At 34.3% G+C, this 19,322-nt stretch overlaps 1 protein-coding gene across 6 annotated transcripts in view; it reads left to right on the top strand.

Annotated features, from left to right (window-relative positions):
* Positions 1 to 8,410, top strand: part of LOC108913097 (protein Tob1) — a 67,349-nt gene extending 58,939 nt beyond the window's left edge. For all 6 annotated transcript variants that reach the window (XM_018718566.2, XM_018718567.2, XM_018718568.2 and 3 more), the window contains 3 exons: positions 419 to 864; positions 950 to 1,389; positions 6,556 to 8,410. In XM_018718566.2, the coding sequence (XP_018574082.1) occupies positions 535 to 864; positions 950 to 1,389; positions 6,556 to 6,940 (1,155 nt within the window). In that variant the 5' untranslated portion in view covers positions 419 to 534 and the 3' untranslated portion in view covers positions 6,941 to 8,410. The remainder of the gene's footprint in view (positions 1 to 418; positions 865 to 949; positions 1,390 to 6,555) is intronic.
* The last annotated feature ends 10,912 nt before the right edge of the window (positions 8,411 to 19,322 follow it).

Genomic DNA, 19,322 nt, shown 5'->3' with positions numbered 1-19,322 from the left:
TGATTAATTTTATTTTATTACACTTTTTTATAGTAATAAATTTATTTTTGAATAATTCAATTCCTGCTTCATTTTTTAATCTTTTGGCATAGAATAACGATAAAATAAAACAAAACCTAGATTCTAATGCTGTGCGTTCACACAGTTATTTATCTCGTTCCGCAGTAATAAAAAAATCCATAAAAAAAACAAAAACTTATTGACGAGATTGCGAAGAATGCATAAAAATAAACATTTATTGTTGGAAAATAATTAAATTTTCCAATCCATTTAATAGCAGTAATAAAACCTCCATGTGTGCTAATTTATAATAAAGTTGTTGATTATTATTGCCTATCACCGTGTTTGTTATTACTTATTGTTTTAATTAGATCACGAACGTGTTGCTCACGATTACATGTTTTTCCATTTGTTTCAGAAACGTACCTAAATTCGAAAAAGAACCGGAGTAAAACTGAACCTCAACGCGTTGAAAAGTGAAATAAATGTTTCATTAAGTCTTTCGAAGAAGATAGAAACCAGTAACTACTCAAGATGCATATAGAAGTACAAGTAGCTCTGAACTTCGTGATATCGTACCTGTACAACAAACTACCCAGGAGGCGGGTCAACATTTTCGGCGAAGAATTGGAGAAAGCCTTAAAAGACAAATTCCAAGGGCATTGGTACCCCGACAAGCCCTTCAAGGGGTCCGCCTTCAGATGCCTGAAGACCGGAGACCCCATCGACAAGGTCTTGGAGCGCGCCGCCAGGGAGAGCGGGGTTCCTATCCAGGACATCCTGGAGAATCTCCCCCAAGAGCTCGCCGTCTGGGTGGATCCTGGTGAAGTCAGCTACAGGATCGGCGAGAAGGGAGCAGTGAAGGTTAGTAATGTTTTCTGTAATCTTCTATTAAATTACAATTTTTTAATGGATTCGACCAGATTCTAATTGGCCTTATTACTTGCAGGTCCTCTTCAGCGACAAGGCCGATCCCCAGGACGAGAACTCAGCTGACAGGGAGGTGACCAAGACCTTCAACCCAGAGGCGCAGTGCTTCCGACCCATCGAATCCGTCAGTTCCAGCATGAACAACCTCAGCCTGTCGCCCAAGAGCATCACGCCATTTGCCGCGAACCCCCAGAGCAATCCTGTGGGGGCGCAACTGCCCCAGCAGATGCCCCCGGCCCAGCAGAACGGCGCTCAGCCTCTTCCCAACGCCATCAACCACCTATCGTCGCCCTCATCGGCACCGTCGCCGACCCTCAACAACTCCTTCAAGGGCTCGCCGTCCCCGGTGCCAGCTTTCATCCCCCGGACCACCACCCCACTGACCTTCACCACGGCCACCTTCGCCCAGACGAAATTCGGCAGCACCAAATTGAAGACCAGTAGCAAAAGGGCCAACAGGTGAGTTGTTTGTTTCTGCCATTGCATCGGTTTTGTATGGGATTTAAAAAAATGAAAGACTGTCGTCTCTCATCAAGTATAGTTAATATACTTAATTGTTCGGGAACACATTTTTCTATTATCTTATCGAGTACCGTTCAATAAATTCAACGTATCATGTTAAAACTTTAATCGCTGTTCATAATAAAATAAAAGAAATAATATAATAAATATAAGAAATTTCTATTTCCTAAATTATTAATACTAATGCTCGTGTGAGACTATCAAATTCTCGTCAAATATGTTTGATCAAAATAGTATCATGAGGTCATTTTGAAAATTGATTGTCACACCATCAAATCATTAGGATTAACTTATTTGGTGAAATTCGTGAAATTTTAAGATTTATTTGACAAAATAAGAGTTATTACTGGGTAATTTAAATTTGGAAATGACTATAAGACACGTCAAATAAGTGTCGTATAAAAAAACGTAACCTTAAAATCTAGTTTTTTCAATGAGAGTTAAAAAACACTAAAAAGTGTCGTAAAAATAAATTTTATTTTCCGTAAACTTGAGCTAGACTAAGTAACAAATTATATTATTAATGAACTTAAATAGAGAGCATCCTATATTGTATGATCGTCATATAATTTTTTTTATTGCTTAAGAAAACAGAGAGCAACTCATAATTACAAAAGTTAGGTTAGTCTGATAATAACAAAAACTCGTTATGAAGATCAAACGGGTTAAAAATTGATAATCTGACAGAAACTGTCACATATACAATAGTGTCTTTGAAGCATATGGGCAACGTCGTAAGGCCAGATATTCCTCAGTTTGAAATATGTCTAGACCAAATTACTTTCACAAAAGTCAGCGCGGTGGTCTGTGGTCAGCGCCTACTTGGATGTAGCCCTCTTGATATGAGAGAACAATACTTTTTTTATTTTAAAACTTTTACTAGCCAAAATTTCTTAGTTGGCATGCGTCTTTATTTATTTGAGTGTCATAAATTACTAAATATATAAGAAAATGACATTCAGGATATATATTTTTTTAATCCTCCCTTTTTGATCACCTCACATTAAGTGTAAGCTATATCAATTATATTTTTCTATACCAAATTTATTTTTAAATATTAACTACCTATTTTTGGCCTGTTGCGAATTTTTTTAGCTAATAGGGGTGTCGATTAAAAAAGATAAATCTTTGGCACTGAAATATGGGATTTTAAATTTGAAAAAACAATTGCATACATCAAAATAAAAAAGGAAGTTTGATCACCTCATATTAAGTGTAAGTGTATTTTTCTATACCAAATTCATTTTTAAATATTAACTACTTATTTTTTGCCTCCTGCAAATTTTTAAAAATTTTTAGCTAATAGTGTCGATTAAAAAAGATTTATGTTTGAAAAACAAATTGCATAATACATCAAAATAAGAAAGAAAATAAACTTTCTTAGTTTTGCCTGTGAAGGTTTAGGGGAGTTTTGAAAATTGGTATATTTATAGATTTTGACGTGCTCTTTCCGAATTTTTACTTTGCCACCTCTTTTTTTTTCCGGAAGTAGCCGCCATATTGGAAAAATGGCGCTCCAAAACAGTTTTTGGACGATATTTCCTTTCCGACTCACTTTACGGTGAAAATAGTTGGGTAATAAATTAAACTAGAGAACATTTCCTATAATTTATGTAATAACCTTTTTTCTGTGAAATGAATAGTTTCATCGTACAAGCGCCGCAAAGTCTACTCCAACAAGCGTATTGGCCAACAAACTTATTTCCACGCCACCATGAGGTAGAGTTCCTGGCGCGTTTTTTTTAGTGGTATCCCCAGTAGGCCTTATCCACATATGATGCACTGTTGACTAAATTTAGTGCATTCTCTTTCGCTTCGCTATCCCTGATGGACCAGGTTTTGCGAGTTCTTCGTCTTCAGAACTGAACAAATCCTCATGGATAGGAAGTTTTTTCAAATTATCCGAGATAGGGTTCTCTTCTTCGACTTCACCTTCTTCCTTGATTTCGTCGAAGGTTTGCTGAAGAACTGTCTCCGTATCTTCCTCTTCATCACTGTCTTGCAGATCAACATCCGAATTATCGCAGGTACCTACCATTGCAATTCGCGCAGATAACGGAGCACTTTAGTCCAGCCTTTCTGCATCCACAGGCTCCCCGACATCCTTTTTTACATTTACAATAAATTAGTTTTAGCAAGTTTGCTGGAGTTGGGAATTAGCCCATTCTTGCTTTTTTTTCCATCCTCACCGCTCTGCATTTTTTCCAACTCCATACCACTGTTGAACCTGGTGATAGGTTCGGAACGAATGTTGTCGTGCTGCTGATTGGACTATTATATAAAAGTGCTTTCTAAAATATTTTCTAAATCTACTACGGACAAAGTGTTTTCTTATTTTCATGTATAAAAACCGTTATTTCAAATACTTACAGTATTTCGACACATTCCATGCTGAAGATACATACAAGAAGGAGTTATTATACTTTCACAAGAGATACAAAATATGTAGGTACTAAAAAACGAATTTTGTATTAGAAAATAAATTTAAATAGCCACAGGCACACATTTAAATAAGTTACGGGGCAGTCAAAGGCGTGGGGGCTTAAAATAACACCCTGTATGTATCTTTCTTGTATATTCTAGTAATATGTTTCAAACAAATAAAAATGCATAGCAGCTAACTCTCAAACCGTTTTAAAGTTGTGACAAAATGCTAATTCGTGGTCCCATATTAAAAGAATTATACAGTCTTCATAAATGTTTACAAGCCACATGACCGCTGAGCTTAGGCAACCAACATTGCAGAACTGGCACTGGCAACTAAAAACCTAATAGCTAATGTTGGTTTGCAAATTAAAACAACTTTTTACGCACGATTTTATACATGGTAATTAGTTGACGCATATTTCACAGATAGCCAAAATAATCTTAATAACTGGAATTTTGCACGGTAAGATAAATACTAAAACTTCAGTCTCGGGATTATTTATATTTACAATTGTGTCGCCGTTAGAGATATGAAATCAACTGTAGTATTGCTTCTACGTTTTAATAAATACTTTCGTTATTACGACAATTAAGATAATCCACAACTGTATATGGATAATTCAAACAAATTCTTGATAAGGCGGAAAAAAAAAGTTTGTTTGTCCGTTCCCAAAGTCCACTTTGACCCTTTTCACGCATTTTAGTATTAGTGCCAGAGCACCGGTGTCGACTAATGTGAAAACAAACTTTTTCGTACCTTTTTTTATGCTACCCGTGGAACACAGAAGTTTAAGAGATAAGTTTTATGTGACAGGGATATAGGGATATGTATAAATCTTCCTTTAATACCTCGGATTTAGAAAAGTACCGACAGTGGTAATCTTAAAATTCAGCACGGAAGTTTGGTATAAAAATAATAAATAATTATTGAAAATGAAAAACAAAACATGTTATGTCATTATTTCGTTTTTAACAACATAAAATAAGATCGTTTCCAAAGGTAAAATTGTGTTTAAAATATAAAATATTTATAAAATGTAGTCAATAAATAACGTAAATATTACCTATAAATTTCATTCGAACTACTCAGAACATTAAAGTGTCGGAATGATGACATAATTTTTGAAAACTCAGAATTAGATATAATTCTTACATTTACACGTGTCTTTTATTTATTTATGTTTGTGTATGGTGTAAAATGAAATAAAATAAATACTACGTTGAAAGAAAAACAATAATAAAACAAAAAATCAATCTAACATAAACTAATAAAACTAACGTTTAAAACACAATTTGAGACTATAAAGGTTGCAGGCTGCAACTAAACATGTCAATGTCATTGCAATGGAGAACTTTAGAAGAAGTTAATTCGCTCTTTCTGTAGGTGGAATGTTCATAATTATTATCATTAAAGAATACCCCGAAGAACTGTCATGCACAATTTTGTACAGAAAAATGTGGGAGATGACACCGAGATAATAGAACTGACTGGTCTTTATAAGTTTATGTTATTTAAATTGTAATTGTAAAAGTTAAAGTAGATAATTTATAGTCTTTTATGGTTGACAGTGGTGAAAAATTTTCAACTCATCAGCATAAAGCACTACTACTTTGCTGCTGCGCATCCTACACTCAGGACTGAAATGAATTTTACTCTGTTTATAAATATAAATAAATTATATAATCATGATTCCAAAACGGAACCATGAGGTACACCGAAATGGGCTAGAAATCCAAAGAACTTGTGAACCATTGTATTGACTTCTATTAGTTAAATATAAATTAAGTAACTGCAAAAGTGAATCGAAAAATCTGTTTCAGATAACCGGTTTGACAAAATCTTATGATTTTTAAGAAATCCGTATACTCGTATATTACATCAGTTGGTGCCTGCATATCTAAATGCCTATTCTGAATGAAACTGAATTTGGTTCCTAACACCAAAGTGGATATTGTCATGTAATATTTCCAAGGGTTTTAAATAAGTTGCGTGTTTTACGTTTGATTTATAGCCTTTTTTGTATCGAGCAAAACTTATTGTTAGATTTGGCTCATATAGGTATTAAGAAAAGTGCAGTAGTAAGGAAATGACTTATTGTAAGGGCGTTTTCACATGTAGCGACACCGGCACCGGCACGACATCAGCACAGCACCGATACCGACACAAAATGAGCGACGACATGAGTGGAGTAGCCTGTCACTACATGATAGCGACATATCGGCGAGTGTGAAAACATGACTATTTATTTACATGAGATTACGCATCCACCGGCATCGTTGTCGTTGTCGTGTCGGTGTCGTGTCGGCTAGTGTGAAAACGGCCTTACTTGGAATTATTTATGACAATTAGAATCATAGAATCATAAAATGGATCTGTATTCATCTTTACAGTTACTAGAAAAATAGTTCTAATACGGAAACTACGTCAATATACAAGTATTTTATACCTAATTTGTTACACAAGACGATAAAATGTGTTAAATAAAATTATAAAAAAGAGAAACGATCTTATTCGTTACTTCTTACCGAACCAACTTTGCAAAAAATTAACTTGGATCCAAATCAGTAGATACTGGAAGCTATCTTCTGTTTCCAATCTTACAATTTCTATTACGAGTTTGCAATAAGTCAGTCGGAAAGGACATTGTTTTTAATCGTGACTTTCTTTTGTTCCAGGATGTCCCCCACCGAGTTCTCAAACTACATCAAGCAGCGCGCGTTGCAGCAGCAGCTGCACCAACAGCCCCCTCACCATTCCCCCGCGGGCCGGGCCCTCTCACCCGACCCCTCGGCGTACTACTTCCCTCCCGGCCACTACCCGCCCCACCAGTTTCCCCCCCGCTCCGTATTCGAGTCTTCCAGCCAATACCTAAGCCCCGACCTCTACTCCAGCAAGCTGCCCTTCGAGCACACTCCCTTGGGTCCCTACTACCCCAACAACGGTCCAGTGGGTGCACCACCATCCACCCCCAACACTCCCCAGGACAATGGCAAGCTGCTGGACAGTAACTGGTCCTACCCCGCAGCCGGGCAGTACCAACACCTGCTGGTGGCCAACTGAGGGTCTTCATAGGCAAGGGACCTCCTCCTATCGGTTACCTGCAATTACTTAAGCCTTTCTACCCCTTCTTGTTTCGGTGATTCCCCAGAAGGCGGCGCCACCGCCGTCTGCGCATCGCAGAGGTGTCTTTAATATCATTACATGGATGTACCGAGGTTTGTAGAGATCGTTTAGGCGTACGGCGTGACCTTGTACCATCGCTAAGGCTGCGTTTACAATACCTGGCCAGCCCAACAACTCCCACCTTAACTGAAAAGTTCAACCAAAAGCACGCGCGCTGGTTTTTCGTACTAAAAAGGGGCAAAATGATTAGTATTGACGTTAAAAACGTTAAAAAAAATAGAAAAATTTAAAAAAACCGTATTAATATTTCTCAGTATACCGTATCGAGTAAGATGATGAAATCTAAATGAGTAAAATCCTAATGATGAGATTGTGGGCGAATTTTTGGTGGAGTTTGGTGTAGGTGTAAACGCACCGTGAGATCATATGCCTACGATGATTTTGAAGGCCGAAATGTGCATGACCTTGGCTAATTGACGAACAGGAACAGTTCTTTTCGTATTTCCAGTTCCTATTCCTTAATTTTATATTAAAATTATCGTAACCAAAAATGTCGAGATTTAGTGAGGTGTAAATAAAATAGCGCGTAAGTTTGTATCCTAAAAAGATGTAGCTAAAAGGCTCCTAGCTGTGGGGTAGTTATGATCTCTCTAATATAATTAATGATTTGTAAATATAACTTAATATTATTTATATATTTTTGTAGAAGAGATTTAATTTAGAGGGTAAATTAATACTTAATAGACACCATTCAAAACAGTTTCGAGCTAGGTAGAGGTGTAGCCAATTTTATACTTGTTACTTGAATATCATGTAGTGAAATGTACGTTTGTCTGGCACAAACTTAGTTGAATTTGTCTATAAAAATCTATTTTTACTATTGAATTGTGTAAATAATATCTATATATTTTGCCTGAATGGTGTGTAGTAACTGAATTATATTTTCTTACGTGGTCCTGTTAACAGTCCTTGTCCATGTAATGATTCGGTCCATAACATCTCGCACCTCGCACGCATTAGAATCATCCCCCAGGAAGAGGTAGAACGGCTGTAGCCTTAGTAATAATCAACATAAATTATTATATTATCTTATATATTATAAGAAAGAGATCCCAGCTTGATACTTTAGATTTTTTATAAAGTCGTGGTAGTTTAGATTGATAGATGTTTCTTACTTTATATATGGTGTTTACAGTATTCTTGTAGTCTAGTGTGTTTCCCAAATTTTTTATATTGTATGTATTTTTTTATTTTTGTATGAAAAGCTCAAGCTGTCATCTAGTCCCATTAAATTATACATGTTTATAATAAGTGTTGGCATATCATGTTGGGTCCTATAAAACCAAAAATTTATGTAATATTAGAACTAAGCCGCTCTTACACAGCCACCGCCCCAAGCGTGGAAAAGCTCTTCCTAGACTATGCAATAATCGATCTGTTTTATAGGTACTGAACTTGTGATATTCCGTAACGTTAGCGTAACGTAACTAACCGAACTGTCGCGCGGCAACTGTGTAAACGCGGCTTAACACAGTCAGTATTGCATGTCGCAGCCCCATGGGTCCTAGATGCTTCCTTTCTCAAACTAAGAGATAACGTGCTATTTTTTACTGCTTGATTTTTTGTTACTTTTTTCACTGATGTTTATTTTTTATTTGTATAAAATTGTTGACTTTAATATAATATATATTTTGTTATGAGCCGATAGTTTGATTGCACTATGTTGTTTTATGCGTACCTGAGGTTGTTACTATATCATTATAGGTCGGCGACGTCCTTACTGTGACGTCACACTTCGCCCAAATCACGAAATCGATACACAAACAACTCAAAGAATTAAAAAGTGTGAACACACAATCTCTAGAGTAATAAACAAATTTCGTTAATTCCAAACCAAACATTAGCTGATTCATAAAGGCACGTGCACACTGTTACTTCTCTGGTACTGCATTTCAGCTTTAGTTAACACTTGTTATAAAGGCAATTAACACGTAGCGATAAAGGCGATTACACACGAATAATGCGGTCAGTAAAGCACGTATAATTTCAAGGTTTATAGAACTCTAGCAGCATTTCGTGATTTACCATTTGTGACGTCACTAAAGGTCGCCCACAACGTACTAGCTAATTCGTTACTATTGTAAGTACACATGTTTTCAACGAATAATCAAAATTTGATAAATAAAACGCTTATTCCGCCAAACGTTTACCTTTACAATTTTATCGCAACCGCCAGCTTGAGTCGAGTTGAATTGATTTTTAGCACGAAAATATCCAGTACAGAACGAAGTCACTTTTGTTCCGGCAGTGTTTATTTTCGGGGGAACATCAGAAGTGGGATTTTCGGGGCAATCCTTTAGTCATCTCGTTCTTTTATTATTTGCTCCAGACAAATAGGCAAAGAGCGGGAATCTGCGAGTGCTAAAAATGACGTGCGAAATACGCTTAGGGGATAAATATTGTTCAGGTAATCGTCCTTGGCGGACCCCTACAAATGACTTGAAAATTTACCTGAAATTTTCAAAAATGTGATTGCTGCTTTAGAATATCACTGCAAGTGATAAAAATCTGATAGTGATACTTGTGTAAGAGGCAAATAAGTCGGTGAATATCCAGGAAATAGTCGATAGATGCATGTGAACGTCTGCATGACTCTGTGTTTTTGCAATATATTCTCTCTGCATGGAAAAATAGTGCGACCAGTATTGATCAGTTCACCAACTGAATCGTTGCCAGATTGGACTGATTGCCCCAATTTAGAGTTGGCTGTGCATTGCAGTTTAGTGGAGTGCAAAAAACAAAAGCTTGTTGTCTGCCAGACTCTGAGTAAGCCATTTGTTAACCTCCTGATTTAATTATCTGATCTAGTTTTATTAGATACAGAACAAGTTTAAAAAAAAATCGAAAAGTAAATGATAAAAGAGTAATGCTATTTCTATATTTTTAACGTAATTTAATAGTAGTGTACAATTTTCTAAATCATTATTTATAAACGTAATCTGGCAACCCGTGGACAAATAATTAATTGTTGAGTGGTAGGTATTATGTTCATACAATAGAGTTGGCAAAGCAATTTGAATGAATTAATGTTAATACTAGGAGAGGTCAAGATGTGAGCCAAACTGCGTCGTAAAAATGCACTTGCAGCGGGTTTATTGATCAGTACCACTCAACGTCGTAGTGGGAGAAACATCAATGTAACATTATGGAACGTAGGTAGTTTAGATAGTATTCTTTTACTGGAACAACCGAGAGAGATCTAGCACAACTTGATATAGTAGAATTCGGGATAAATTGATACACTTATGAGACAAGTTGCTAGGTAGATTTTTCCCTCCACGTGATACAAAGTATTTTTTTAAGCTGCAAACGATTCGTCTGGACGCCGAAAGATTTTTCATACGGGATAAGTTTGCCTTCTCGATAGGATGGTAAGCTATTCGCCAATGGTGTATGCGTTACCTGTGAAGACACTGGCGTGTTAAGATATTACTTTTATGAATCAGAAGTGGGATTTGGACGGAAGCGATATCAGAAGTGGGATTCATAGGGGTAATACCTTAACATCGTCCAGTCGCAAGCTACACAATGTACATGATCCATAATTATAGATTATTCAATTATTTTATATACTTGCTTGTACGTACTTGCATTTTACTAAGATCTGTATATAGTCCTAGTTATCTACTTGTTGTTTTTAATTCATGTATCCTGTAATCGTACATATACACTACTCTGTAGACATTTTATATAGTAAATTTTAGGCCGGTTTTTTCCTGGCCCAACGACGGGTTACGACACAAAAGTGAATTGGGTTCCAAGGACAAAAGACTGACAAACATTGCAAAAAATCAAGTGAAACTCGTGCAGTACGATCACTGTAGTATGAGTTAAAGCGTCCTTGGGAGTAGGTTGTGTTGATGTGGCGCGAGGATTTCGGTATCAATGACGGTGAATGCCAGTGTTCAGTGTCTGTAACCCGTCGTCTTTTAAAACTACAATATAAGTAGGGACTGACGCCCTAAGGAATGTGATGGCTCTTTTTTACTATCGTAGATACAGTAGGTTAGTAAACTTGAAACAGGATGAGAGAATTAGTCCTTGTTCTAGGAGTAAATCATTTTTAAATAGTCAAATTCGTATTTAAATGAATTATCTGTTACTTTTTGCAATCTCCCTAGTATTAAAATACGTAGCTCGAGAGATTTTAGATTCGTTTAGACCTAAAAGGACTAAGGGATGATCCTGTTCGGGCCTATTCGTGTATGTAAATGTCACTATCTGTGTTAGTTTATTATATCTCTGATTATTATTGTGACTAACTAGTAGTAAATCTATTCTATATTATATTAAATATAGTGAGAGCGGATTTTCCATCCCGTATATTACGTAAGTAATATGTGTATAATAGTCTATAATTTTTCATATTGTTGTACGATTTTTAAGTTTATATTAAAATGTTTGTGCATTAATTACCCTAGTGTTTTATTTAATATAAAACCAAACTAAATTTGTCTTTAAACACAAGCAGTGGCGGCTGGTGCGGGGGGCTCTGGGGTGCCGCACCCCCTAGATATTTAATTTAAAATTTAGTTTACAATGTTATCAACATAATTAAATAGATTAGCCTTATGAAACACATTATAAAGGAAATGTTAAATTTATGTAATGTGCAGTCAGTGTAACTTGACTTGCAAAATTCGTTTGCAAATCTCTGAATATGTGGACTCCTCGTAGCTCGCCTCTACATATCTCTACATATGTAAAGTGTTTACAACGGTGGTCATGGTTACCGTCAGGGACGGTCCGCCACACAGCTGTGAAGGACGAAGTGGGAGTAACGCATATTTACTATGCAGTAACCATTCACCCCTTTTTTTCAGGTTCAGGTGTGGTAAAAAAATGTGTTACTTACATATTGTTTCTTGTGCATTTTTTTTAAATTGTAAATGTTTAAATTGATTGTAGCACTAGCATTGCTATCTATTGAAAAGTCAATGGTGCGAGAAATATCAAGCTTGAATGAAAAAGTATTTGAAAAGTTTATTTCGGACAAAAGCAGAAGAAAGCACTTTGACTATAAAAAAATATAATGTTGAGTACATTTTCCCTATATTACAATAGTACTTAAAACCCACCCACTTATATTTGATTTTTTTTTCAAAAATTGGTATCTAAATTTTTCCGCCCTCCCTGGTATGGAAGTCAAGACCCGCCACTGAACACAAGTATATTATAAATAATGAATAGAAGAATTAATTACAACAATATTGCAAATACAAATACCTACCTTTTTTTTAGAACGCAATTAAGGTAAGTAAATACCTGGTATTTTATTAATAATTTTTTTTAGATTTACATTCGAAAAAAGATGAAAAAAATTAATATAAAATGTTTCTCATGTGTAACCCACAAACTACTAAAAAATATTTTTCTCTTACAAAAATTTTAGATAAACATTTTAGCTAATTTTAACCCCTGTTGTTCTTAAGGCGATTCCCTGTTTCAACCCATAATATGTCAATGTCGGTTTTAAAATTTTTAAGTGATAGTGACACTGAAAATCTCTGTTTTTTAGCTTTTTTTCTACGTATTTATAATTGGAATGTACCCGTTTCTATACCGATATTTATATTTAACAAAAACCCGGTATAACTAAAATATAGTTAGCTATATTTAAAGCCAGACAGAATACCTTGGAATTTTCCCAAATTATATTTTTAACACTTTGTTAATCTTCCTAGATAGCGTCAAATCGGTTTATACATATTTTTATCTTCTCTTACCCTGAAATATCATACTTTAATAGAGGCCAAAAAGTATCGTAAGAGCAATAATATGACCTAGAAACAATGATAATAACCCATGACATGTGAACTAGAAAAATTGAGACAAAATCCCGAATAGTTCGTCTCACGTATACAAGGTGTTCCCAGAGAAAAATTAAAAAGTAAAAAACATTAATAAATGATAAGCATCTTGAATAATCAAGACTTACGAATGAGCAAAACGGTGTTTAAAATTAATTATAATAAAAATTGTTAAAACTTTTTGAGAACCTCCGGAATCTTCCCTGTATAAAAAGAAGTGTTCGTCTGCATTTTGTGCGAATAAATATACTAAAATGGTTCATCAACGCAATAACAATAAATTAATGGAGACGGTGGTAAAATATGGAACTCCTGATGAAAACTGTGAGCTAATTGTGCTTCTTCATGTCCGGTCTGGCCAGGTCGGGAAGTCGGCAAAACCCGACTTATTTTGGAAGATAGGCCCCCAAACGACTAACGAGGCGCCAAAAGTATAAGAAAAATGAATAGAAAAAAGAATAATGTAAAAATGAAAATTGGATCTTTTGTAGAAATGGGATTTTCCCACAAATAAAAAATAATACAAATTTTATTATTTTGCCCTATACCCCCAAAAACGGTACACCTACAGGAAAAAAAGAGAGAAATAAATATATATTCCAAACCGTAAGCTAACTCCTTTATCTATAAGCTGTGGGCCTGAAGGAAAAACAGGAGAATTCGAAATTTAATATAGCTTTCTTTAAGCTAAAAAATGATTCCGTGTATAGTGCCTATAAGAATATGCCCGAGAAGAGAATTGAAAAAAATGATGATTATATTAGTCATAATCGCGGTTCGAAATTTGAAAGACATTGATAAAGAATTGTCGAAAAATAATAAATCTCTAATAACAGCATGCTTTGATTTGCAGAAGGTGTTAGTAACGCCCAAGTCAGAAGTCAGCGATTTTTATTATAAAAGTAAAATCGCAACATACAACTTTACAATTTATAATTTTGGCAGCAATCAAGGCTATTGAAGAAATATTGAAGAGAGGACCGGATGAAATTGGAAGTTGCTTATGGATCTTTTTAAAAAGTGTTAAATAAATAATAAATCCTGATCAGTGGATTAGTCTAATAAAAATGGCCTAAGCTACTGCCCCACAGTACAAAGTAAAAGAAATGTCTCAAAAAGAATTTGTAACTTTTAAACCAATGGTAAAGAAACAAAACTGGAAAAAATATATTAAGAGGCTGTAAAAATCAGCAAATCAGAGAAATCCACTGCGATCCAAAGTCTCCCAATAAAAATTTTTTTGTGTATAATTTTGGAGAAAATCATAAAGAACTAGACTTACAAACAAAAAACACACGCAAACGTGAAGAATATCAATTTCCAAAATTGTATCAAGGTTTGCTGCCAATTGATGGTAAAAAATTAAGCGGTCTTTTGGATCTGTGTGAGGCTAATTTGATACCACCAATGTATCATGAATTTTACAACTCCCTTCGGCCTGCTAGTAAGATTAACCACCAGGAAGAAAGTAATATTGACCAAGAAGATGACTCTGACTGAATCGTAATAAATTTTCCTTTTATGTAATTATTGATTATTAACAAATATGTTTTTTATCTAAAAATAGAAAATGTTTCATTTTTCTGTACCTTATTAGTGTAGCGAGTTGTTTCTCAATAAAAAAATTTGTCGACGAAAACTGTAGTAACTCATTCAGAATCCATTTTTTTCTTATCCGAAACTATTTTATTTAGATCATCAATAATTAATTAAGACCTAAACAATAACTACTTTGTTAAAGAACGATTTAGGTCTCGTAATAAAAAAAATAACGAACATTATTATTTTTTCAACTATTCAAATGCAATTATCTCAGTATAACCAAATTTGAGATACGACAGTTTTCCTGTCGATATGCACCCTATAACAGACAAAACCAAATAGGTCCCGATTTCGATTTTTCCCGACGGCCCCTGAAAGAGCCAGACCGGGCCTGTCATGTACAGTTATTTGTGTAAACATTTGCAAAAAAAGCTAGCCAGAACTTCAATCGCACAATACCAGTTTTATTATTTATATTAAAATAAAGTTGGCACTTTCAGAAGTAGGCATAACAGTGAACGATTATTGTGCATAGTATTGTCAACATAATTAGATTATTAATTCTTCAGAACTAAATGTCAGCTCTCTACCCCACAAAATTCTGTAGATATAAATCAGGCAGTATAAGTAATTGTTAACTTACCACAATTAAAGAAATATATTTCAGCCATAAGTAGAAATTGATTAATCATGGCAAAATATATGCTTTAAATAGGCTCCGGAAAGGTTACACTGCTGTCAATAAAAAATATTTGTTAAAAGAGCCTACCAGTGGTTAGAAAGTTTTTTGCTAATTTTTAATTTATTGTGGCAATAACATCATAATAGGTTGTCACCCTAAGATGATGAGTTTCAGGACAATACCAGCAAATACCTTTTTTGCTTCAAATAAGCGACTTTTTAGACACTATTAAATGATTTTTTTGCCATAACTATGCACTTCAATGATCAACTTTCCCTTCATATTTAAAAAGTTCCAAGACATCTATGATTAGTCAGACACAACATCCCTCGCTATTTACTTATGATTTTTTAAATATAAAACAAAATTTATAAGTCAAATCACAAATAGGTACTCCTCCATAATCAAATGTTAATCTTATAATCTTTCACATAACATATTTATCCTTCACGTAATGTATATGTCACGCACAGTCAAAGCATTGTTGGTTATTATTATATTAATGACATAAGACGTGCAAGATATTCTTCCTGTTCCAATTTTGGACACAAAATGGTTATGAATCTCGCGCGTCTGCTTGCCAAATATGATTACTACGCGCTAAAAGAATATTGTTATACAGTTTTTACTTCAATTCTTATAGGTAAATTATTTTTAACTGTTAATTAAAATGTTGAAGTCAATTATCTAGTGGAATAAGTGACCTAGTTAACTTTAGTGGAAAAAATTTCTTATTGGTCCACTTCCCCTAGTGAAGTCTTGAATTCATTTTTACATAACATTAATACTGTTGCAACCGTAACTTGACAGTATTTTACACAACGTAAACATTTTTACCTACGACCACTACTGTAAATACTTAAAAACACACCGTCTGCGATCAATGTAAGATTCCTATTACGTACGGTAAAAAAATCGCACAGTTTTCCTAGGCAACCGCCTAGCAACGGTCAATACAATACTGTTTGTATTGAACGTTGCTAGGCGGTTGCTAGGAAAACTGTACGATTTTTTTACCAAGCTGTGCGATTTTTTTACCGTACGTAAAATAGGAATCTTACAATGATCGCAGACGGTGTGTTTTTAAGTATTTACAGTAGTGGTCGTAGGTAAAGTATAGTACGTAATACGTGGTGTAATGCAATTACGCACTTATAGAATTACTAACTTTTCCATTCGTGCGTAAAATGCTTTTTACAACACTTATTACGTAATATACTATTATTTTTCCTCGACAATAAATACTCGTTTATTTATTTTCATTCAAGCTATTACATGTCACTCAAACCTCTAACACTTTGTAGGTGAGAAATAAATGAATTTCAGTTGATAGAAATAGCCTACCAACTTTTATTCGTTCGTAAAATTGACTGTCTCATACACAAAGCAAAATTTAAATATCAGTATGTTAATGTACAACTCTTTTAACCGATATAGCCATAAAAAAAATTAACGATGTACGTATAAGTATTTACATATTATAAGTAATAAATCCGACCCTGTTATATTTGAAGCTTTTTACGTATTTCCGAGTTAAATACACTAATTTAGTAGAAAATACTGTCATGTCACTTTATATTGTGCGTAAACAACATATAAATTTATGAGACCTATTAGTATGAAGGTCGAAAAAATAAAAAGGGGAAAGTTTTTCTTTTATTAATTAAACTGTATCGTAGAAGCTATACCAACCAACAATGATACAATTTAGGTTTGGTTTATCGTTATAAGACATTGTCGTTAACAAAATGAACATAACATTATCCAAAGTCAGTGTCAGTAGTTGATACTGAAAACTATTTTGAATGTAAAGTGAAAAAATATATTTTATAAAATTATTTCTATAATATACCGCTGACAATATTAAATTTCGTGCGAATTACATGTTTTCTTTATGTCAAAGCATAGCAAAATACATTGATTTTAGAATTAGAAAGGTTCAAATGGTCATGAAGATTTCTTTTTAAACAAATTAAAATTTCAAAAAATTGGGATACACAAAATCAATATAAAAAAGCTGGAAGATACGTATTGTAACCGGCTCAAAACAATTCAAAATGGCCTTGGACTGCCTCTAGAACAAACAGTTTTCATGACTAGATGAAAAAGTAATTTTAAAAATTTAGTGAGATCTAAATAATCTAGGAACAGTTTTTCCTGTCTGAATTAAATGAGATAGTAAAACATTTTCTTATTTTATATCTACCTGTCATCTCGAATTTAAATTTGTCCATGGTCTTATGATGGATGGTGGATATAACACCAGATATTGTTGTATGAAAAGTAAAAATTGGAACATGTCAGAGCTCAGAACATCTCATAAAGTTTATTTTTACGACAGAATTTGGTCGTAACTCGACAAGACAGGAACAAGGTTGTGCATGACGAATACTTGATCCACCATAGGTCATATTTTTTGTCTTTGAGCTTTTCCTCCATTAGTTCATACTTGACAAGCTTAAAAGTAATACACAATTGTAAAAGTAAAATTCCTTCCTGTATTTAGTTTTACCTAGTGAGGTTTAAATATGGTTGTTTCCCATTTTCATTTTATTTTTGTAGCAACAAACATAGATAAAATAAGCAATTCAATGCATTATAGATTTCCACTACTCGTTTATATTGGCCGTCGTTGGTTCTGCTAACTAAACAACGTACTATGACATGAAAATTGCCACTTTAATATTATGAGGAATTCCTATGAAACACGATAATAAAAAAAATTATTATGCTGTTTAATAACTTAATGTTTATGTATCATTTTTTATACAGTTTGCAACTCGCAAATGCGGTAACTTTGTTTTGTGCCACGAGCTTATTTAATAGGCATTGCACCTAAATTCCAAAACACAGACACTACACAAAGTACAGTCCGTACAATAGTTGTTGAGATAAAATTAAAAAAAATAATAAGCCAATAAATTTCGTCTCCAAATTTTCCGCGTTATTTTCATAATATTAAAATAATGATATATTAAAATAATTAAAACGACACTTTGATTAGAAATTAACCCTGGTAGCACAATCGTGTGCAATTCTACTACAAGTTGTTTCAAGTTTACTTGAAATAGCCAAATTGTGTCAGATTGTTTTGTGTCTATTGCTGAAATTTATATCATTTCTTATGCAAGATACTTTTACAATATTTGCACCAGACTTAACCAAAAGTACTTGAGTCCAAAGGGGTGAATTAGTATAAGTCAAGTACAATATGGCTTACTTAATTCTATGTAAGTCTGCAACATAGTCACTTGCTTTAATTTACCCCTTTGTGCTCAAGTGCCCTGAATCAAATCCATTGAAAGCTTNACATATTATTTCCGAAGTTTATAGTCCATCAAGTTACCTTTGAAACCCTGGTAGCACAATCGTGTGCAATTCTAATACAAGTTGTTTCAAGTTTACTTGAAATAGCCAAATTGTGTCAGATTGTTTTGTGTCTATTGCTGAAATTTATAAAATTTATTATGCAAGATACTTTTAAAATACTTGCACCAGACATAACCAAAAGTACTCGAGTCCAAAGGGGTGAATTAGTATAAGTCAAGTACAATATGGCTTACTTAATTCTATGTAAGTCTGCAACATAGTCACTTGTTTTAATTTACCCCTTTGTGCTCAAGTGCCCTGAATCAAATCCATTGAAAGCTTTGATCAAGACAATTGCACAATGAATCTTGCAGTAAACCTGATGCTGATTTCAGCAGTAGGTACACAGCAGTCTTGTATAAGTGTCTTGTGCAAGATTTTGCTACCAGGGAAATTACTTTCTCATATTTTTCACCACCATTAATTTATTTTAATGAAAAATTACACTGAAAATGCACAGGGCGATACACTTACAAAGAAACACGCCCTCGTAACTGCAAAACACAGTATGCACTGCAAGCTGCTACAGTGAACGCCGTCGCCAATGTCTTTCCACCTCGGAAGTCGAATGCGATTAATTCCAAGAAAGTGGCGCAGGAGTCTTCTTGGAATTCTATCTCAGCAAATATTATACGGACTATACGAACCACTCATCCATTACCGCAGAAATATCCTGAATATAAGAAGACAAAATAGTCCTGTTATGCTGCAGTTGTTGATAGATTCCAGATACCCCCTACTCCCCAAAGCCCCAAAATCTGCTACAACTTTATATTTAGTGGGTTTCTCTTTAGATGAGACCCTGCAAGGAGTTTATCTAGAACCGTGATAAACCTGAATCTGAAATCTCTACAGA

The sequence above is a fragment of the Anoplophora glabripennis genome, unplaced genomic scaffold (genome assembly GCF_000390285.2).
Source record: "Anoplophora glabripennis isolate ALB-LARVAE unplaced genomic scaffold, Agla_2.0 scaffold542, whole genome shotgun sequence".
Classification (NCBI taxonomy): Eukaryota; Metazoa; Arthropoda; class Insecta; order Coleoptera; family Cerambycidae; genus Anoplophora; species Anoplophora glabripennis.
The sequence above is the reverse complement of the archived record's forward strand: the minus strand, read 5'-3'. Positions and strand labels throughout refer to the sequence as shown.